The sequence below is a fragment of the Pipistrellus kuhlii genome, unplaced genomic scaffold, assembly GCF_014108245.1.
Source record: "Pipistrellus kuhlii isolate mPipKuh1 unplaced genomic scaffold, mPipKuh1.p scaffold_m20_p_62, whole genome shotgun sequence".
In the NCBI taxonomy this organism is placed as follows: domain Eukaryota; kingdom Metazoa; phylum Chordata; class Mammalia; order Chiroptera; family Vespertilionidae; genus Pipistrellus; species Pipistrellus kuhlii.
In genome coordinates this window covers 1,206,377-1,229,284 of record NW_023425565.1, presented here as the reverse complement: position 1 = coordinate 1,229,284, position 22,908 = coordinate 1,206,377, and the positions used below count along the sequence as shown (strand labels likewise).

Here is a 22,908-nt window from a genome sequence, read left to right as displayed (position 1 = left end):
CCCTCTGTGTGTAAGCTCAGCCTTTATTTTTGAGTCTACAGCATGACTTGGGAGAACAGACAACTTGCTATTATACTAGCTGGAAAAATGTATCCTATTCTAATGTTGGCATAAAATGCATACTGTGTCCTTAAATAACCTTTGAATAAATAAAAAGAACAAATAGGAATTCTTGTGATGCTGGAAGATCAATTTTAGTTTTTTTTAATACTCTCTTCACTTTTATCTTAAGTTGATGTTGTACAATAAAGTCACTTGGAAAGGCAGGCTTCAAAAGCAAAGATGGATTGTATTTAGAGAAAGAACTTAAGCCCCAGGTTTTAGTGTCCCTCAGCTTCAAATCCACATGCAGGGTAACTAGGAGACACTCTGTGCACAGCCTGGGACTAACGCCTCTGAGAGTAGGCCTCGACTTGGTGTTGCTGTCCTCTCAAGTGGTCTGGACAGAACCCGAGTTGGTGGGCAGAGAGTGCATTGGGCTCATAGGGATACTTTTGATAAAATTTACCTGTGAATGTACGTTTTATAATGAGTCATAAGACTGATCCTTATAATTTAAAGTCAGGTGTTTGAGAGGAGCAGTCCTACCTGAAGATGAATTACACGAAGGCTTTCTGGTAAATTAAGAGGCACGGATTCCAGCGCGTTGTGGTCCAAATAGAGGAAGGACAGATTACTCAGTTTCTGCAAGGAAAGGCACTTATATTTCAGTGAGGTCAGTGTATTTCTTCACAAGGTTCCAGTTCTCCACACATGTATGTCCACATGGATATGCATATTGATACCGACAGAGACTTGTCCGTACTATAATATTTACCATTGCAATCATAGTGTTTTGGCTTTGGGGTATTTTTGGCCTCATAAATGGTATAATTTGTCTCTTATGAAGGACAGTAGACCCCTGCTTATTCCCAGCTCTATCTGCTCATCCAGCCTCTGAAGACCCAGTGGTGCCTGGCCTCGGCCATTATACCAGTGTCTGGGGCCCTTTTAGTTTGTCTTAGGAGCAGCCAATGGGACAGTCCCAATTCAGGATTACAGTTGGATCCTGGTGCTGTCATAACTTGTCTTGAACCTCCAGAACTTTCCATTTTAGCTCCACTTTATGGCAAAATGAATATTCCTAAAAGGTGTGTATGTTTACTAGTAAGATGTTTCTCAAAGCCATTTATTAAATACTTTTTTAGTAAAAAATTCCCCAAGGGTTTGATACTGGATTACTGCTCATGATCAGTAACCCAGTTATCTGTACTAATAATAGAGGAATATACAAATTGTCTAGGATGCCATCATGATAACAGTAATGACCGAACAGCAGGCTGTGTGGGGCGACAAGGTCAGCAAGGGGGGTTAGTGAGGGACGACCAAACAATTGAACAGCAGGTAGCATGGGGCGACCAGGCCTGTAGGGGAGGGCAATTGTGGGCAACCAGGCTGGCAGGGGTTGTAGTTGGGGGCAACTAAGCCAGAAGGAGGACAGTAGGGGGTGACCAGGTCAGTGGGAAGGGAGGTAATTAGAGGTGGCTATTCCAGCAGGGGGGGCAATTAAGGGTGACCAGATCAACAGGTAGGTGAGCAGTTAGGAGCCAGTAGTCCTGGATTGTAAGAGGGTGCAGGCTGGGCTGAGGGAACCCTCTATCCTGTGCACAAACTTTATGCACCAGGCCTCTAGTTGAGTATAACTTTATAATGATTTCAAGATGGAGTTTCCCCTGAGATTAATCTTTTACCTTATCTCTTATGTGCATCCTGTAGCAGAATTTTCCAATTTTATTTTTTAAAACTAATTTGCTGTTATTGATACTTCCTTAGCATTTTAACATTCTCCATATGGACCCCAGGCTCCTGTCTTCCCCAGGGGCCCTCTTCACTTGAGCTAGGGCAAAGGTGTGTACCTCTGGCCTGAGGGCCCTATATGGCCAAGGCATTAGGGGAGAGTTAAATGTTTGACCAAACATATCAGGCTAATGTTTAAGTTGATAATTTTGTGTGGTGGGAAACGGTGTTACAAATATCCAAATGGCCCCTGACAGAAAGAGATTCCCTACCTCTGGGCTACAGTAACCTGATTTACCAGTGGCTTTTGAAGCCTAGATTATTAAGTCACACTGCAAGGTAGCTGAGTTTATCATTTCCATGTCAACTTGTCATGAATCCCTACATAATGCATGTGTAAAATGCAAAGTATTCACATGTTCCTTTTGTGAAATGTTGATCAGTTCCTGTAGGTCTTTAAAATGCCAGTTATTTAAAGGCTTACTAGATTGAATTATTTATCTTCAATTTACAGGGGGTATTTATTTATTTATTTATTTATTCTTTCAAACATTTTTATTGATTTCAGAGTAAGCGAGAGTGAAGAGAGATAGAAACATCATTGATGAGAGGGAATCATTGTTCAGCTGCCTTCTGCATGCCCCACACTGGGAATCGAGCCCAGAACCCAGGCATGTGCCCTTGACTGGAATTGCACCCGGGACCTTTCAGTCTGCAGGCCAGTGCTCTATCCATTAAGCCAAACCAGCTAGGGCGTTTTTGTTTGCTTTTAAAGTTAGTTTAGTTTTTTAAAAGTTCCCTAAGTCCATTAAATTCTGTGAAACTTTGATGTATGTAGAATGCCTCTAAAGTAGAAAGAGGGTTTCTTAATTGTAGACAGAAATAGGAGAAAAGTGGGATATTTTTACATTTTCTGACACATATGTTTGTGGACAGATTTTATATTATATGATCATCATAAATTTATGATAATGAATATTTGATACTTTTAGGTGCTTATCATTACAAGCTACAAACCTTTTTGAGTGAGGTTTTCTCTTGTCAACAGTAACAGTATCTTTAATCTGGGGTTCCTTCCTGGGCTGAGATCATTACTTCTCCATAGACCATGCATTTCAAGACAGTCTGGCTACCAAAGTCACACACCTTCCCCTTTTTCTGTACATACATTTCCTTGAAATACTAAATTAAGAAAAGTATTTAATTTTTACTACATCGATAATTTTGTTTTGGTGCTATCATGGGATTCAAAAGGAAGGCTATAAAATTTTATAAAGTTAAAATTAAAATTTAGTGTTTACTTCTAGAATTTCAGGTGCCTGTGGCTGACCAGAGGAGAGAAGCCTGGGTCCTGGGTGTGGGGGCCGAAGCAGAGGTTGTTAGGGGCGATCAGGCCAGCAGAGGAGCAGTTAGGGGCCATCAGGCTAGCAGAGGAGCAGTTAGGGGCAATCAGGCAGTCAGGCAGAGGTGGTTAGGGGCAATCAGGCAGTCAGGCAGAGGTGGTTAGGGACAATCAGGCTGGCAGGGGAGCAATTAGGAGCCAGCAGTCCTGTATTGTGAGAGGGATCCTGGACTGCAAGAGGATACCGGTGAGCTAAGGGAACCCCCCTCCCCTACCCCAGTGCACAAATTTTGTGCACCCAGCCTCTGGTGTCTGTACAAATAAATATTTGCTTTGTAAGCAAGTAAAAAACATCAGACACAAAGTGGTCCATGAAATAAGATAAAGATTATATAGTTTTGTGAGGTATAGGCATAAACTACACAGAATGGTGTGGCTATTTGTCATGTAAATAATGTCTTCATTTATTAAGTTAAAATTATCTTAAAACATAAAATCAAATTCTAGACCAGAACTCCTCTTTCTTTTATCATATTATCACTGGCTGTCTAAAACTTATACTGTGTTCAGTTATACTATAAAATACTTACTTTGAATGTATTTGCTTTGATTCCTTTACTCTTGATTTTGTTGTATTTTGCATTAAATAAAGTAAGCTTGGGAGGAAGAACTGGAAGTTTCAATAGTTGATTTTCAGCTAGTGTCAGTTCTTCTAACAGAGAAAGTTTTGAAAAAGTAGTGTCTTCTATATCTTCAATCAAATTTCCCGTAAAATCGAGTCTTCTTAAATTAGCTTGAAGGGGAAATATATAGAAAATATATAAAAATAAGAAGTTAAATTTCCATTTGTATAGACTGAAGAAAAGTATTTAACAAGTCATTCAGCCATATTCTGTTTTTAGTGTTCTACTATTAGCAGCTCAGGAAATTTTGTTGAGTTAATGCTGAGCATTTATTCTATGCTTACACTGGTGGCCTTTCTAACTGGAGTCTAGAATGAAAGGTTCAGAAAACAATTTTGTAGAGTCCTACTGTCTTCTGAATTCTCAGGATGCTCAGGCAGTTTGAAAGAAATTCTTGTTGCAAATCTTGGAAAATAAGCAATACAATTGAATAGAATCATAAACTATTTTATGCTGGCATGTTGCATTGTTATTGTGGGTATGTTATCTGAATTGTTCTATGCTTTATTGGTTGACAACAGACAAAAATGCTTCTCATTATATGGGACAGTCATATGTGTAAAATTGCCACAAACAATGAATTAATAAATATGGAACATTATGGCTCCTGGGAGAAATGCAGGGCTAGGTTCCTTCAAGCCTCTGATCACACATTTTCATCAGCAATCAATACATAATTTCATGTGTGTTTCTTTTTATAGATTTCTTTTAAAAGATGATTTCAGAGAAGAAGGGACAGGGAGAGAGAGAGAGGAACATCAATGATGAGATAGAATCATTGATCAGCTGCCTCCTGTACACCCCCTACTAGGGATTGAGCCGGAAACCTGGGCATGTGACCTTCACTGGGTTTGTACCCAGGAAAGAGATATAGAAACATCAGTCTGCAGATCAATGCTCTACCCTCTGAGCCAAACCAGGCAGGGCTGTAGCCTTCTTTAGTATAAACTATTGATACATTAACATTGAATTCAGCAGCCATCAGCACTGGAGCTCACACTTAAAAGAAGATTGCTAACGCATGTATTTTCTCCACAAGGAGTATCTCAGCCAGCCTTCTTGCACTTAGGAAAACTAGACTGTACTCTTAGGGGCCATTCTAAACAGTAAACATCACAAAAATGTGAAAAATGTGGCACTGAGTAGACTGAACAGGACTCACAGTATGAAAGCAGAAACAAAAGGTCAGAGCATCGCCTTCAACCTCGATTGGCTAACTCAGTTGTTTTTGCCATTGTGCATATGTCTGCAAATGACTGTGAAAGTGCTGCACATACTGTTTTTGGGATTACAACTAAATTTTAGCAAGTAGGTGAGCTTGAAAATGTGGAAACCACAAATAGTGAAGAACAACTGTACTTCAACCGGTGGGAGTCCCCAGAGCGGCGTGAATCCAGTTATTGTTAATCTTGTAGATGTGTAGTGGGGCAGGGCCAGTGTACACTCTTTGTTGTGATTTTCCTCAGAAGCATTTGATGGCATAGGAATGTAGGGAATTTATGTAGGACTGGGGCTGGGCTCTGCAGAAGGCAGATGATTGGTTTGAGAGGACGCCAGAAGTCAAGGCTGCGAATGACTCCAGGACACTGACTGTACTAGAATCATCTGAGGGTTTGGTTGTGTCTGATGATCCCTGGGCCTCTCCCCACACCTCAGCCTCTGGGGACTTAGGGCCTGCCTGGTATTTTAAATATATTTTTATTGATTTCAGAGAGGAAGGGAGAGGGAGAAAGAGAAACATCAGTGATGAGATAGAATCCTTTATTGGCTGCCTCCTGCACACCCCTCACTGGGGATTGTGCCCGCCACTGGACCATGTGCACTGACCAGGAATCGCACCACGATCTCCTGATTCATAGGCCAACACTCAACCACTGAGCCACGCCGACCAGGTCTTGCCTGGTAATTTTTAAATGCTTTCCCATATATTTTAAATCATGCAGTCAGATTTAAGAACCACGAATTAAAGGAAGGAAAAGCAGTTTCTGTGCTTTTGCAATGAAGGCAGCAAATAAAACATTGTTATTGGAGAAGCATCCTGATTATATTGGTGCTTCTGATTAGCAAGTGGATCTTGAAGTATTGGGGCTGAGAAGACATAGATTGCCTATATGGTAAATGGGTTGTCAACACAGACACCAAAGACACCAGTAAAGAAAGATGGCAGAGGATATCTGAATGGAAAGGAGATTCATCAACAAATCAGTGGATTTTTGAGAAACGTGGTACATGCTTAAAATACACCTATCCACCTAGATGTGAGAGGCCATGAGTACCTAGAATCTTGTGTTTGTATGAGTTAAATATTAGCATGAGTTAAGACTAATATCTTATTTAAAACTAACTTACGTATTTCTGCAAAATCTTTGGCAGTCAGCTTTTTAATTTTGTTGAATCGTGCATAAAGATAGGCTGATTCCTTTGGCAAGGGTGGTACAGTTTCAATGTCAACTTCTTCACAGTATACAGAGCCAAGTAAACACACACACAGCAGGCACGTGGGCATTTCTAATTGGAAAAAGTCATAAAAGTATAAACAGTAAGAACATTTGCCTCTACTGGCAAAATTATTGCTATTACAAATATTATTATTGATTTGAAAAGATATTTTACAGAGGTGCAGGTGATAGGAAAGATACCACGATTGTGATTGCTAAAGACCTGTATTATAACTGATAATTCACCAGAATTTATTTTAGACTAGAATCCAAGGGCATGAAATTAGTGCATTGGTAGGGTCCCTAGATATGACCGGTGATCAGGGCCCATCTGTGTGGCAACTGGCGGAGTTATCCAGGGGCCCCCACTGGCACCTGCGTTGTCCGGCCTGGTGCTGCCTGCTCACTGGCCAGCCCTGCCTCCCAGCTGCTCCACTGCCACTGCTGGTCACATCCCTCTTCAGGAGGCGACTGGTGGGGTGATCAGGGTATGGTGCTGGCCTGCTCACAAGCTGGCTCTGTGCCCCGCCACCACTGCAGGTTGCCTTCCTCTGTGGGGTGATGGGCAGGACAATACAGGGGGCACTGGCACCTGCTGTGGCTGGCCTGGGGCCTGCGGGCAGGGGCCAGCTCCTGCATTGAGTGTCTGTCCTCGATGGTTAGTGCGCATCATAGCAACTTGTGGTTCCACTGGTTCCACTGTTTGGTCGATTTGCATATTAGGATTTTATTATATAGGACTAGAGGCCCGGTGCACAAAAATCATGCATGGGGGCGGGGGAGGTTGTCCCTCAGCCCAGCCTGCACCCTCTCCAATTTGGGACCCCTAGAGGGATGTCTGACTGCCCATTTAGGCCCGATCCCATCAGGACTGCTGGCTCCCAACTGCTCGACTGCCTGGCTTCCTGATTGCCCCTAACCGCTTCTGTCTGCCAGCCTGATCACCCCCTAACCACTCCCCTGCCAGCCTGATTGATGCCTTACTGCTCTCCTCTGCAGGCCTGGGTCCCTCCCAATTGCCTTTCCCTGCAGGCCTAGTTGCCCCCAACTTCCCTCCTCTGCCAGCTTGGTCACCCCTAACTGCCCTCCCCTGCAGGCTTGATTGCCGCCATCTGCACTCCCTTGTTGGCCTGGTGCCTTCCAAACTCCCTCCCCTACTGGCCATCTTGTGGTGGCCAACTTGTGTCCACATGGGGACAGCCATCTTGTGTGTTGGAATGATGGTTAATCTGCATATTACTTTTTTATTAGGATAGAGGCCTGGTGCACTGGTGGGCCGACTGGTTTGCCCTGAAGGATGTCACAGATCAGGGTAACATCCTTGGGGAGTGGGCCTGGATGAAGGGCCTGTGGTGGTTTGTAGGCCAGCCACACCCCCTCGCAATCCAAAGGGAAGCCCAGGTATCTGGGGTTTATATATCTTCTACAATTGAAACTTTGTCGCCTTAAGCGGAGGCCTGGGCTGGCCAGGGTGTGAGGAAAGCTTGGCTTCCTCCATTGCCAGGGAAACCAAAGCCTGCCTCCTGCTCTCTGTAGCTGTAGCATCTTGGTTGGGTTTATTTGCATATTTGCTCCTGATTGGCTTGTGGGTGTGGCTTGTGGGCATGGCTTGTGGGTATAGCAGAGAGATTATTAATTTGCATATTACTTTTTTATTAGATAGGATTTTTTTATTCTCTGCTTTTGCATTGATTCTTTAATTGCTGACTTGATCAACAGTTATATTTACTCATTTGAATACCAGAAAAAAATTATAAAGTAGGACTTAAGGTAAACAGGAGCTTGATTTATTCCTTAGTTTGTCACTAAGGCATTTTAGATTGGTGACAGCTACTGGTTAGATAAGCAAACTGTTAACTTGAAAATTGGAGTCAGCGTAGACACTGTTGAGATTCCATTTCACTCCGTTGTCTCTCATTGCATTTATCATTCCTTTTTTGTCTTCTTTAACCTGGAACAGTTTTTTTGTTTTGTTTTTTAAATTTTATTAATTTTTTAAATTAAATTATTGGAACACTTTTATTAGTCTTTATTTTTCACCTATTTTTTGAAAATGTTTTAATTGTTTTAAAAAATTATGTTTTATGGTATATGTTTTGCAAAATTTCTTTTAATTAGGATTTGTCTGAGGTTCCTCATTTGGGGCAGGAATACCACGGCAATGGTGTAGGGTTCTCAGTGCCATGTACCAAGGAGCACAAGGTATCTATTTGTCCCATTCCTGAGAAGTGTCTTTGGTCACTTGGTTCATTTGGTACCTACTATGTTTCTCACTTTGTTTGTTTGTTTATTTATTTCTGCCAGTATGAACTTATGAATTCCTAATCCTATAGGTCATAATACATTATCATAACAATTATTTTTATAACCAAACTAGAGGCCTGGTGCATGAATTTGTACATTTGGGGGTGGGGGTCACTCAGTCAGGCATGGGCCCTCTCGCAGTCCAGGAGGTGGGAGAGGCTCCTGCCACTGCAACTTCACTCGCCAGCTGTGAGCCTGACTCAGGGCTTCTGGCTGATTGGCGCTCCCACTGTGGAAGTGCACTGACCACCAGGAGACAGCTCCTGCATTTAGCGTCTGCCACCTGGTGGTCAGTGCACGTCATTGTGATTGGTCATCCTGCCATTTGGTAAATTTGCATATTAGCCTTTTATTATATAGGACTAGAGGCCCAGTAGACAAAATTCGTGCACCAGGGGAGTTGTCCTTCAGTCCAGCCTGCACCCTCTCCAATATGGGACCCCTTTAGGGGCTGTCCTACTGCCAGTTTAGGCTGGTTTAGGTCCAACTGCCTGTCTGCTTGATTGCCCCTAAGTGCTTCTGTCTGCCAGCCTGATCACCCCTAACTGCTTCCCTGCTGGCCTGATTGCCCTTAACTGCCCTCCCCTGCAAGCCTGGTCCCCCCCCAACTGCCCTCCCTTGATGGCCTGGTTGCTCCCAATTGCCTTCCCCTTCCGACCTGATCTTTCCCCCAAAAGCCCCCCCTTGCCGGCCTGATATAGCCTCCAACTTCTCTCTCCTGCCAGCCTGATCGCCCCTAACTTCCTTCCTCTGCTCTCCTGATCTCAAGCCCAACTGCCCTTTCTTGCTGGCCTGATTGCCCCTAACTGCCTCTGCCTGCCTGATCACCCCTAACTGCCCTCCCTTGCTGGCCTGATCTCACCCCCAACTGCCCTCCCCTGCAGACCTGATCTCGTCCCCAACTACCCTCCTCTGCCCACCAATTTGGTTCTGATTGGTCAGTTTCTATGCCAGTCAGTGTCAAAAGCTTCACCTCCTAGGCAGTCATTGGCTCCTCACATTTGACCCAGATTTGATTCTGATTTGTCAGTTTCTATGCCAGTCAGCATCTCTGGCCCTGTCAATAGGGGCTGATCAGAAAGGTTGGGCTGGTCAGCAGCCCTGGTGGAGGCCTGGAGAGAAATGGAGGCACTGTTGCTGGCCAGGCCTGTAGAGGAAGATTGAGACAAATGCTGAGGCTAGGGGTCAGACCCTGCTTCTCTCTCTGGGCCTGATTCACAGCCCCCCTCAGCAGTCAGTGCTGAGTCACCATGCTTGCTGCCATAGGACTGATTCTGGTTGGTCGACGAGCCTCCTGATTGTTGTGGATGTAATGGACCCAGGGTTTTTATATATTAGGATTTTCACAGATTAACCAATGAGAACTCTTTTAAGCTTTTCTACCTTGCCACAGCTTTTCTTTGGTTAACATATTAAGCTCCATGTCATTCCCCGGGACTGAAACGGAAAGACAAAACATGCTTGGTGCTTAACGTGTTAAATGATATACAATAAATTGCACCTATTTAAGTTGTATAATGTATACCTTTTTGACATTTTTATATACCTATAAAACTTACCACAATTGAGATAATTAACACACCCATTACCCTCAAAACTTTTTCACACCCCTTGGTAATCCCACCCTCCCAATCTTATATCGAAAGAATCGTGTGGTTGTTAAGAGAGTGGGAATTTTTGAGCACTACTGAGGCTGTGGACTATGCCCCAGATAGAGTTGTCAGTGCTGACACCAGGCCAGGCCTTGAGATACGGTCTCATGGCCCCTTCCCAGCACATTTGCCTTCTTTCATAGATCACTGTCAGCTTTCTGAAGAACAGAAGATCCTGTGAATAACATGGTCGGCAGTGGCATGAATCTGACGTTGCTTGGGAAAATTGTTTTGTCTTGAGTTGCTTGCTCTGCAAAAACAGGATGTGGTAAATGGGCTTAAAAGTGGTCCTACACAAAGTGTCACTGCTGCTCTCCGGTCTCTCTGTGTGGAGAATGGCAGAGCAGTTGCCTGGCCGGTTAATAAAGGCTCCCTAAATTTTAATTTGGTCTGAGCTCCAGTGATTGTTCACTTGTATTCGCTCCACAACAATGGTATATGATTGTCAACTTTTGTCTGACTTTTTTTCACTCTGCATAGTTACTGTGAGATTCATCTGTTGTTGCTTGTATCCAAAGTGCATTCTTTTTTATTACTGAGTAGTATTCCCTGATTAGAGTTATATTTTATGGACATTTCAGTTTCCAGTTTTGGGGTATTTTAAAGAAAGCTGCTAAAAATGTTCATGTACAGGTTGTGTGGACTTAATGCATTTGTTTTCTGGGGTAAGTACCTAAGAGTAGAATGGCTAGATAGGTGTATGTTTACATTTTGAAGAAAGTCCCAAACTAATTTCCAAAGTGGTTGTGTCATTTTATATTCCCATCAACACTTCCTGAGAGTTCCAGTTGCTCCATATCCTCACCAACATTTTGGTATGATTGGAGTTTTTAATTTTAGCCATTCAGGTAAGGTGAGTTGTAGTATCTCATGTTTTAATTTGCATTTTCCTAATGAATAATGGTGACAAACATTTTTTTATATTTGCTATACATGTATTTTCTTTGAAGTGTCTATTCATCTTGATTATTTTTTTCACATGTAAATATTTTTTTCCATATATATATTTTTTATTAAATTATTATCTTTGTACATATCTTACCATTGCCCCCCCCCTCCCATACATGCCCTTCCACCCCAGAGTTTTGTGTCCATTGGTTGTACTTATATGCATGTATACAACTTCTTCGGTTGATCTCTTATCTCCCCCAGATCTTCCTACCCTCCCTGCTGTAATTTGACAATCTGCTTGTTGCTTTACTGTCTCTATATCTATCTTTTAGTTCATCAGTTTATAATGTTCTTTATTATCTATAAATGAGTGAGGTCATGTGGTGTTTCTTTCTTTTCTTTTTCTTTTTTTTAAAATAAATTTTTATTGTTCATATTATTACAAATGTTCCTCCCCCCCCCCCCTCCATTGCTCCCCTCCACCAGGTTCCCACCCCACCCTCTGCCCTTTCCCCACCCCCCATTGTCCTCTCCATAGGTGCACAGTTTATGTTCAGTCTCTTCCCACATCCCCCTCTCCCCTTTTCCCCAAGAATCATCAGTTCACTCCCCTTCCATACCGCTGATTCTATTATATTCAACAGTTAATATTGTTCATCAGATTTTTTTTTTAATTTCCTTGGTTTTTAGATTCACTTGTTGTTCATAATTTTTATCTTTATTTACTTTCTCTTCTGAAAGAACCCCCTTCAGCAATTCATATAATTCTGGTTTGGTGGTGATGAACTCCTTTAGCTTTTTTTTTATTAGTGAAGCTCTTTATCTGGCCTTTGATTCTGAGTGATAACTTTGCTGGATAGATAATCTTTGGCTGTAGGTTCTTACTATTCATCACCTTGAATATTTCTTGCCATTCCCATCTGGCCTGCATGGTTTCTGTTGAGAAATCAGCTAACAATCGTATAGGTGCTCCTTTATAGGTAACTACCTTCTTTGCTCTTGCTGCTTTTAATATTCTCTCCTTGTCTTTTGCTCTTGGAATTTTAATTATGATTTGTTTGGTGTGGTCCTCTTTGGATTCCTTTTGTTTGGAGTTCTGTGTGCTTCCTGGACTTGTAAGTCTAATTCTTTCACCAGGTGGGGGAAGTTTTCTGTCACTATTTCTTTCAGTATGTTTTCGATATCTTGCTCTTTCTCATCTTCTGGGACCCCCATAATTCTGATGTTGGTTCGCTTGAAGTTGTCCCAGAGGTTTCTTACATTATCTTCAATTTTCTGGAATCTCTTGCCTTCTAGCTTCTGTGGAGGAGTGTCTTCTGGCTCTTTATGTTCCAACTCCTTGACTTGATTGTTGCGATCTTCCATTCTGTTTTTAGGACTCTGTATAATATTTTTTATTTCAGACAATGTATTCTTTATTTCTTGTTGATCATTTCTTGTTGATCCCTTATCATTTCTTGTTGATTCCTTATTAATTCTAGTTGATCTCTTTTCATATCCTCATAGGTCTTATCGATATTTTCTAGGAAATTCTTGAAAAACCTTATAAGTGTAGCTTTGAAATCTATATCCAGTCACTTTTTGTCCTCCATTTCTTTCGTTTGTGATCTATTTCGTTGTCGCATTTCGCAGCTACAGATGGGGCGGGGTTTCAGGGTGGAGCCTACAGCCTACAGCCTTGGCTTCCGACAGCCCCGCCCTATGCAGTTCCTGGGTCTCAGGGTCCTTCAGTACTCCCTGCAAGCACCTCTGAGAGAAAGGTGCCCTCGATTTTCGCCAGCTCTCCCCCAATGAGCCCGGAACTGGGGTTCAGTTCAGTTGGAAGGGGGGTTGGAGGTGGCGTTCAGAGCAGTCTGGAGCCCCTGTCTCCTTCCTGCCAGGACAATCTCACGGCACAGCCGACCATCCCTTCTCTGCGCGCAATGTGCGCGCCGCCGGGACCTCCTTTCGCGGCTCCCCCAGAGTTCTGCCTTACAGTCCAGCTCCCTGATGAGCCTGGGTCCCCAGGGTCTGGCATAGAACTGGGGTTCAGAGCAGTCAGAACTGGGGCCCAACACAGTCGGAGCTTTTATCTCCTTCCTGCTAGGGAATGCCAGCCAGGCACTCACCGCCCTCCTCTCCTGTTCTGTCCTCTCCACACGCGCCGTGTGTCTCTGTACCTTAGGCTTTTACAGCTCCTCCGCACTTTTTTCTGGTTTTCTCCTTGCTTCTCGTTGTAGAATTTCCAGTCAGTCGACTTTCCTGTAGTTCTGGGTAATGTCCATTTTATATTTTAGTTGTATTTTATTGAAATTGTTGTGTGCGGCTGCGGCTAGGTGTTTATCTGGGCGCAGCCATCTTGGATTCTCTCCATGTGGTGTTTCTCTTTCATTGACTGTCTTATTTCACTCAGCATGATGTTCTCCAATTCCTTGCTGCAAATGATAAGAATGGTAGCATAGTATTCCATTGTGTAGATGTACAATAGTTTTCTGATCGAGTATCTGCTGATGGTCACCTAGGCCGTTTCCAAATCCTAGCTATTGTAAATTGTGCTGCTATGAACATAGGGGTGCATATATCCTTTCTGATTAGTATTTCTAGTTTCTTGGGATATATTCCTAGGAGTGGGATTACTGGGTCAAATGGGAGTTCCATTTTCAGTTTTTTGAGGAAACTCATACTGTTCTCCCCAGTGGTTCTTAGCACAAGGGTTCCTTTTTCTCCGCAACCTCGCCAACACTTGTCGTTTGTTGATTTGTTGATGTTGGCCATTCTGACAGGTATGAGATGGTACCACATTGTTGTTTTGATTTGCATCTCTTGGATAATTAGTGACTTTGAGCATGTTTTCATGTGCCTCTTGGCCTTCCTTCTGTCTTCTTTTGAAAATATTCTATTTAGGTCCATTGCCCATTTTTTAATTGGCTCATTTATCTTCCTTTTATTTAGTTGTATAAGCTATCTGTAGATGTTGGAGATTAAACCTTTATCAGTGATAACATTTGCAAATATGTTCTACCACACAGTGGGCTTTCTTGTTTTGTTGATGGTCTCTTTTGCTATAAAAAAGCTTATTTATTTTTTTAATGCATTTTTTTGGTGTTATTATTGAAGTATAAGAGTATATATTATGGATAAGTGATTTGTCAGGTTTATGTTTTGCAAATATTGTCCTCCAGTCTGTGGCTTGTCTTTTTATTTTATTTTATTTTTCTATATATTTATTGATTTCAGAGAGGAAGGAGAGGGGGAGAGAGATAGAAACATCAATGATGAAAGAGAATCATTGATTGGCTGCCTCCTGCACAACCCTACAAGAGATGAGCCTGTAACCAGGGCATGTGCCCTTGACCAGAATTGAAATTGAGACCATTCAGTCCACAGGCTGATTCTCTATCCACTATGCCAAACCAGCCAGGGCTCCTTTTATTTTCTTATCAATGTCTTTTGAATCGCAAACATTTTTAATTTTAATAAAGAACTGTTGATTCATTTGTGTTTTATTTAAGAAATTTTTGCCAACCACTAAGTTTCCATCCTGTTTTCTTTGAAATGTTGTATAGCTTACACTCTTTATATTTAAGCATAGGGTCCATTTTCAGTTAATTGTTATTATATGGTATATGGAAGGGTCAAGGTTTATTTTTTATTTTTTTATAACCATCTGCTTCTTTCAGGCCCATTTTAAAAATAAATTATATTTTTCGAGTTGTGTTTGCACCATTGTAAATAATCATATTGTGTAAGTGTTTCTAGACTCTGCTGTTTCATTGATCTGTTTATTTTTGTGTTCATATAACTTTATAATAAGTGCTGATATTAGGTTGTATAAATCCTCCAATTTAATTCTTCAAAGTTGTTATGACTATTCTAGGTTCTTTGCATTTCCACATAAATTTTACAATAAGATTGTTAATTTAAAAACCAGGAAAGCCAGCCAGGTTTTTAATTGGGAATGCATTGAATCTACAGAAAACTGAGAAAAATTGACATCTTAATGACTTTGAGTTTTCTCATCATTGAACACACTATATCTATTTATAAGTTTAAATCTTAAATTTCTTTCCGTATTGTTGTCTAGATTTTAGTATACAGGTCCTTGTATATCTTTTGCAAATTTATAAGCAGGTATATTTTATATTTTGATTAATTCTTTAAAAGTTAAATGTTACAATTATTATTTGAATACTTCCTTATTTTTTGGCTTGGTAAGATGTCCCAGACCAACCTTTTTTTTCCTTTTTAATAAATCTTTATTGTTCAGATTATTACAAATGTGTTCCTCTTCCCCCCTCCCCTCCCCTCAATTGCTGCCCTCCACCAGGTTCCCACCCCATCCTCTGTCCTTTCCCCATCCCCCATTGTCCTCATCCATAGGTGCACAGTTTATGTTCAGTCTCTTCCCACGCCCCCCACTCCCCTTTTCCCCAAGAATCGTCAGTCTACTCCCCTTCCATACCTCTGATTCTATTATATTCACTAGTTAATATTGTTTATCAGATTTTTTCAATTCCCTTGGTTTTTAGATTCACTTGTTGATAGTTACATATTTGTTGTTCATAATTTTTATCTTTATCTTCTTCCTCTTTCTAAATAACCCCCTTCAGCAATTCATATACTTATGGTTTGGTGGTGATGAACTCCTTTTTTTATTTGTAAAGCTCTTTATCTGGCCTTGGATTCTGAGTGATAGCTTTGCTGGGTATAGTATTTTTGGCTGTAGGTTCTTGCTATTCATCACCTTGAATATTTCTTGCCATTCCCATCTGGCCTGCATGGTTTCTGTTGAGAAATCAGCTGACAATTGTATGGGTGCTCCTTTATAGGTAACTACCTGCTTTGCGCTTGCTTCTTTTAATATTCTCTCTCTATCTTTTGCTCTTGGAATTTTAATTATGATGTATCTTGGTGTGGTCCTTTTTGGATTCCTTTTGTTTGGGGTTCTGTGCGCTTCCTGGACTTGTAAGTCTAATTCTTTCACCAGGTGGGGGAAGTTTTCTTTCACTATTTCTTCCAGTATGTTTTCAGTATCTTGCTCTTTCTCTTCTTCTGGGACCCCCATAATTCTGATGTTGGTTCAGTTGAAATTGTTTCAGAGGTTTCTTACACTATCTTCAACTTTCTGGATTCTCTTATCTTCTTGTTTCTGCAGAGGAGTGTCCTCAGGCTCTTTGTGTTCTAAATCTTTGACTTGATTCTTAAAATCTTCCAGTCTGTTTTTAGTACTCTGTGTAATATTTTTTTTTTACTTCAGACAATGCTTTCTTTATTTCTAGTTGATCCCTTTTTTTATTTCTAGGTGATCCCTTTTCATATCCTCATAGGTCTCATTTATTTTATCAGCCTTTTTAAGGATATTCTTGAAAAGCCTTATAACTGTAGTTTTGAACTCAATGTCCATTCTTTTCTTTTCTTCCATTTCCTTCCTTTGTGTCCTGCCTCTTGTCTGCATGTTAGTTGTTTCCCTGATTTGATGGAATAGTTTTGTGTGCTAGGTGTTCTGGTAGAGCCCAGTAGCACAGCCTTCCCAGTTACCTGTGGGCTGTGTGTGCAGTCTTGTTGTTAAGCCTTGCTTATTGTTGGTATCACTGAGAAGCGTTGATCTCCAAGCCAACTGGCTGTGAGGATCAGCAGTGTCTCAGCTTGGAGGGATTCTGTACTCCGCTTGGATGGGGCGGAATCTCAGGGTGACGCAGACAATCTTTGGTTCCCTGTCAGTCTCACCTTGAAAAGTCCTGTTCGTGGTGAGTCTCGCAAGATTGGTTGCAGGTGCGTGCACCTCTTTGGTAAAGGTGCAGACAAGCTTTGGATTCGGCCAGTCCCTCCTTAGAGAAAGCCAGCCTCTGAGAGAGCTTTTGTGCTCAGCTTCGATGGGGTAGAGTCTCAGGGTGGTGCAGACAAGCTTTGTTTTCCTGTCGGCTCCTCCCCAAGTCCCGGAGTAATGGCCACTGGTTTCACACACTTCCAAGAGATCTCTGCCCACTGCCTGACAGTCTGGCCTTTCCCTGACTGGGGCCGTCTATCAGAGCATTAGGCTGATTCTGTTTTCCTCTCAAACAAGAAAGTCAGCCGCGCGTTAGCTGTTCGTCCTCTTTGCGCCCCAGGAGTAAGCCAGCGCTTTTCGCACGCACAGTTCTCTGTACCTTCACAGTTTCTGAGGGTCAGCGTGCCTTTTCTCTCCTTCCTAGATGGCAGAGCCTCCTCTCAGCCAGCTGTCCAGTGCTTCAGGGCAATGCCTCCCCTGTTTTCCAGTTCTAAATTCAAATTTGTTGTGGTAGGCTGCATTCGAGTGTCTACCCTATGCCGCCATCTTGGTTTCTCCCTCAGACCAATCTTGCCTTTTCTCTGTCCCAAGCCTGAAATTAGGTATTTCTTCAAGGAGTACTGGTTACTTTTAATGGAAAATAGTATTTAGAAACCAAGATTTGGGTGTTGATATGCTCCTTGCTACTGGAATCTCATTGCTTTTAGTCTTTTCCATCAGAGAGAGCTAGGAAATATTGTATATTTATGCATGTTTATCTCTTAATCCTATGTAATAAAAGAGAAATATGCAAATTGACCATCACTCCAACACAGAAAATGACTACCCCCATGTGGACACAAGATGGCCAACAGGGGAGAGCAGTTCGGGGGACCAGGCCTGCAGGGGAGGGCAGTTACGGACAAACAGGCTGACAGGGGAGCATTTAGGCATCAATCAGCCTGGCAGGGGCGTGAGTAGGGGGTGATTGGCTGTCAGGCTGAAGTGTTTAGGAGTAATCAGGAAGGCAGGCAGGTGAGCAGTTGGGAGCCAGCAATCCTGGATTGTGAAAGGTTATCCAACTGCCCATTTAGGTTTGATCCTGGAGTGATGGTTACTCTGGAGTCAGCAATGAGGGAAGGGATCAGGATCGGGCCTAAACGTCAGTCAGACTTCTTTCAAGGGGTCCCAGATTGGAGAGGGTGCAGGCTGGGCTGAGGACACACACCCTGTGCACAGATTTCGTGCATCAGGCCTCTAGTATATATATTACACATATATACAGGATACATATGTCCTATCTGTATATATAAAAGCCTAAGTGACCCTTACGATGGAATGACCAGTCAACCAGTTGCTATGGTGCGCACTGACCATCAGGGGGCAGACTCTCTAGGCAGGAGATTCGCCCTGGTATTCAAGTGCGCTCCCACAGTGGGAGCCCCACTCAGCCGGAACTCAGGCTCAGTTGGCACAGCTGCGGCAGTAGGAGCCTCTCATAACTCTGTGGCAGCACTACTGAGTGGTGGCCGCAGTCATAGTGTGCTGGGATGAGCACGAGTGGTGCAGCACCTGGCCCCACTTCTGACTTCTCCCTGACTGCCTGCCATTTGGCGCACTGCTACATCCCTCAGGGGATGTCCGACTGCTAGTTTAGGCCTGATACCTGCAGGCCAGTCAGACATCCCCTGAGGGATCCTGGATGCGAGAGGGTGCAGGCAGGCCTGAGGGACATCTTTCCCCACCCGCCCTCAGTGCATGAATTTCATGCACCAGGTCTCTACTATACATATGTATATACACATAGACATACATGCACATACATCGTATACTCATCTATATATATAAAAGCCTAATATGCCATTTGGCACTGCGGGAGTTTGACCGGGAGACTGCTTGCTCACTATGATGTGCGCTGACCACTATGGGTGGCACGGAAGAAAGGAAGGCCCTGGCTCACAGCTGGGGAAGTGAGGCCCCAGCCGTCAGCCGGAAGGTCCAATTGGCCCTGATCGCCGACCAGGCCAAGGGACCCTGCAGGGCCTCTAGTATATACGTTAACACACCATACGAATATCTACACAACACATGCTTGCTTACACAGAGACAGACCTTTATCTGTTTTTGTATCGCTGTTTACAAGCCATGAGTTGATGGTGATAATAGTTTAGCTCCACCGTGTTCATTCTAGCCTTTTCCCCTTTCCATATTTCTAACACCCTTCTTTAACAGTGAGGAACCTAGCTCTCATTATACACAGTAGGTTTACTTTACATTACCCAGTCTTAGAACAAGCATTAAGTAGTTTAATTTTAAAAAATACACATTTTATTGATTTTTTTACAGAGAGGAAAGGAGAGAGATAGATAGTTAGAAACATCGATGAGAGAGAAACATTGACCAGCTGCCTCCTGTACACCCCCCACTGGGGATGTGCCCACAATCCAGGTACATGCCCATGACCAGAATCGATCCTGGGACCCTTCAGTCCATAGGCCGATGCTCTATCCACTGGGCCAAACCGGCTTCAGCAAGTAGTTTCATTATTGCCACAAACCCACTCACTGGAATTTTAGTATGTTTGTATTTATCTATTTATTTGCCTGAAGGAAGGCAGTCAAAATACTACATTGAAGGGTTACTTGGATTAGAATTTTCCCCTTTAGTGTTTTACGTTATTCATTTGAAATGTAATTAAGTTTCTATTTTTCCATTTGTATTTCACTTTGTTTTTTTTAATCTTATTCTTGTTGATTTTATTTATCACTGTATTTGTTTGTTCATTTGCTTATGTGAAGCATAACCTTGTTCTAAAATAAAATCTACTCAATAAGGTGTACACAGAGAAGTGCCACTACCCTCTCACACAGCCCCTCATTTCCCATCCCTGCACTTTCCACTGCTGGCTCATCTGTGATCTGTAGGTGGTTTCAGTTTTTTAGTACCCTTATTGTGTTTCTTTAGAAACAAGTGAACTGCTGCCTGTCTATCCCCTTCTTTGTGAGATGAAAGGCAGCAGACTATAGGTAGACTGTTAGACTTTGCTTTCTTCACATATGTTTTCTGGAAATCATTCCATGTTAGCTCAATAGAGACAATTTATTTTCACAACTGCATAGTATTCCCTTGTGTGAATGTACAGTACTTTATATGTATACTCTCTACTGTATGGGCAATTAGATTGTTTCTAATATTTTGCCATTGCAAGCAGTGCTTCAACAATTTTGCATATGTATTTTCTTTCGGATTTAGTTTTATTAGATACTAGAGGCCGGATGCATGAAATTTGTGCACGGGAGGGTGTGTGTGTGTGTGTCCCTCAGCCCAGCCTGGGCCCTCTCCAATCTGGAACATCACTCTCACAATCAAGACTACTGGCTCGCAACCTCTCACCTGCCTGCCTGCCTGATCACCCCCTAACCACTGCCCTGCCAGCCTTTTGGATGCCTAAATTCTCCCCTGCCGGCCTGATTGCTCTTAACCACCCTCCTCTGCTGGCCTGGTCACCCCTAACTTCCCCCCCTGCTGGTCTGATCACCTCTAACTGTCCTCCCCTGCAGGCCTGGTCACACCCAACTGCCCTATCCTGCTGGCCCAGTCACCCCTAACTTCCCTCCCTTGCCAGTCTTGTCGCCCTAATTGCTCTCACTTGCTAGCCTGGCCACCTCTAACTACCCTCCCCTGCAGGCCTGATCACCCCCAACAGCTCTCCCCTGCTGGCCTGATCACCCACAACTGCCCTCCCTTTCAGGCCTGGGTTCCTCCCACTGCCCTCCCCTGCTGGCCTGATCACCCACAACTGCCCTCCCCTGATGGCCATCTTGTAGCGGCCATCTTATATCCACATGGAGAAGCCATCTTTGACCACATGGGGACAGCCATCTTGTGTGTTGGAGTGATGGTCAATTTGCATATTACCTCTTTATTATATAGGATCGCCAAATTTTGGTCCAAATTGTTGTACCAGTTTGCATTTCCCCCAATAATGTATGAGATGGTCCGATACCCTAGCAGGGGTCCTCAAACTTTTTAAAGTGGGGGCCAGATCACGGTCCCTCAGAGAGCTGGAGGGCCGGACTATATGAACTACTAATTCCTACTGTAACACCTCGGCTGCGCTCACTGCCCAAAAAACCTGGCGGGCCGGATCAGACTCCTCTGCAGGCCGCATGTGGCCCGCAGGCCGTAGTTTGAAGACGCCTGCCTATAGCTTTGCCAGTGGAATATAGTAATATGTTGTCACACTTTTAATTTTTGTCAGTCAGGTTGAAACATGGCATTTCAATGTAATTTTAAGTTGTATTGCTCTGTGTGAGATATAACATATTTTCTTATATTTGAGGATCGTTTTTATATCAGTTGATGAATTAACTGTACATCTCTTTTGGCTGTTTTTCCAATGTCTTTTTTAGTCAGATTTTTTCCTAGATCTTTATTTTTAAATATAAATATAATTTAGAGGTATTAATTCTTTGTCCATGCTATAAGTTGCAAATCTTTTTCCCAATTTTCAGTTGTCTTCAACTTCACTTACGTTGTATTTGCCATGTAAATTTCAGTTTATGGAGTCGAATTCATTGATATTTTCTATTATTGCCTCTGGATTTGGAGGTATGTCACACTCAATTTATTTTCTAGGATTTATATGGTTTCATTTTTTACATTTAGATCTGAATTTATTTGGAGTTTATTTTTCTGTGTAAGGTATAGATCTAATTGTAGTTCCTTTCAGTTGAGTACTCATTTGTCCAAGCATCATTAAAAAAAAGTTATCTTTGACTCTGGCTGGTGTTTCTAAGTGGTTAGAACCTTGGCCTGTGCACTGAAGGGTCTCAGGTTTGATATCTGATCAACAGCATGTACCTGTATGCAGGTTCGATCCCTGGCCCAGTTGGGACACTTGTGTGGGAGGCAAACAGTCTATGTACCTCTCTCCCTCTTCCTCCCATCTTCTCTAAACATCAATGGAAAAAATACCTTTGGGTGAGGATTGACAAAAATAAATAAATAGATAATCTTTACTTCAGTGGTTTTAGATGCTGGCTTTATTATATACTAAATTTGTACATGTATTTCTGCCTGATTCTGGACTTTCTATTCTATTCATGCACCAGTATCACACCTTTTAAAAGTATAGAGCTTTTAAATATCTTGTAATGTTTGTTCTGATTCCTGCAGTTACTTGTCATTTTTCAGTATTTCCCTTGCTGTTTGTACAGCTTTGTTTTTTCATGTGAATTTCAGCATCAATCTTATCAGATTTTTAAAGAAATTTATTGTTACAAAGTTAAGAGAGCTGACATTTTTATGATGTTGAATCACCTTAGGCAAGCACAAGGAATATCTTCCCATTTGTCCAAGTCTATTTTTTCTTTGATACTTTCAGATCTCTTAAGATATATTAACTGTTTTAGTTCATTTTAATTATTGTAGCAATATAGAAATTAGTATGTGATTTTTTTTACTGTCATGTGAAATAATGTTCTGTGATTGAGAATAAATCAAACAGATAGGAACTATTGAATAGGACTTCGTAGTTTCTTGTAAGTTTTCTATTGATTCAATTGAAATGTGCATTCTAATTATTTATGTACAGTCACGCACCACCTATTGATGTTTTGGTCATTGACAAACCACATATACGACGAGAGTCCGCAAGGTCATAATGGAACTGCAAAATGTCCATCACCTAAAGAAGTTGTGTCCTCCGTAGCGGTGTAGTACAATATATTACTCATGTATTTGTGGTGATGCAAACCTATTGAACCACCAGCACAGAGTGTAGCTAACACATACAATTATGTCTACAATGAATGAGTATGTCACTGATTTACCGGTATGTATTTACTACAGTATAATTTTTTAAAAATATATATATATATTATTGATTTTTCACAGAGAGGAAGAGAGAGGGATAGAGAGTTTGAAACATCGATGAGAGAGAATCATCGATCAGCTGCCTCTTGTACACCCCCTACTGAGGATGTGCCCGCAACCACGGTACATGCCCTTGACCGGAATCGAACCCGGGAACTTTCAGTCCGCAGGCCGACGCTCTATCCACTGAGCCAAACCGGTGACGGCTACAGTATAATTT

At 42.2% G+C, this 22,908-nt stretch overlaps 2 protein-coding genes across 3 annotated transcripts in view; one reads left to right on the top strand and one right to left on the bottom strand.

Moving 5' to 3' along the window:
* LOC118708715 (centromere protein P) overlaps positions 1-22,908 on the top strand; it is a 209,647-nt gene that overhangs the window by 40,267 nt on the left and 146,472 nt on the right. The gene's annotated exons all lie outside the window — the stretch shown is intronic.
* The window catches only part of OGN (osteoglycin), a 28,820-nt gene that overhangs the window by 2,345 nt on the left and 3,567 nt on the right, over positions 1-22,908 (bottom strand). Inside the window, exons 3-5 of the mRNA XM_036420118.2 lie at positions 6,151-6,309; positions 3,709-3,911; positions 589-684 (exon numbers count right to left, since the gene is read on the bottom strand). Coding sequence (XP_036276011.1) covers positions 589-684; positions 3,709-3,911; positions 6,151-6,309 — 458 coding nt within the window. The remainder of the gene's footprint in view (positions 1-588; positions 685-3,708; positions 3,912-6,150; positions 6,310-22,908) is intronic.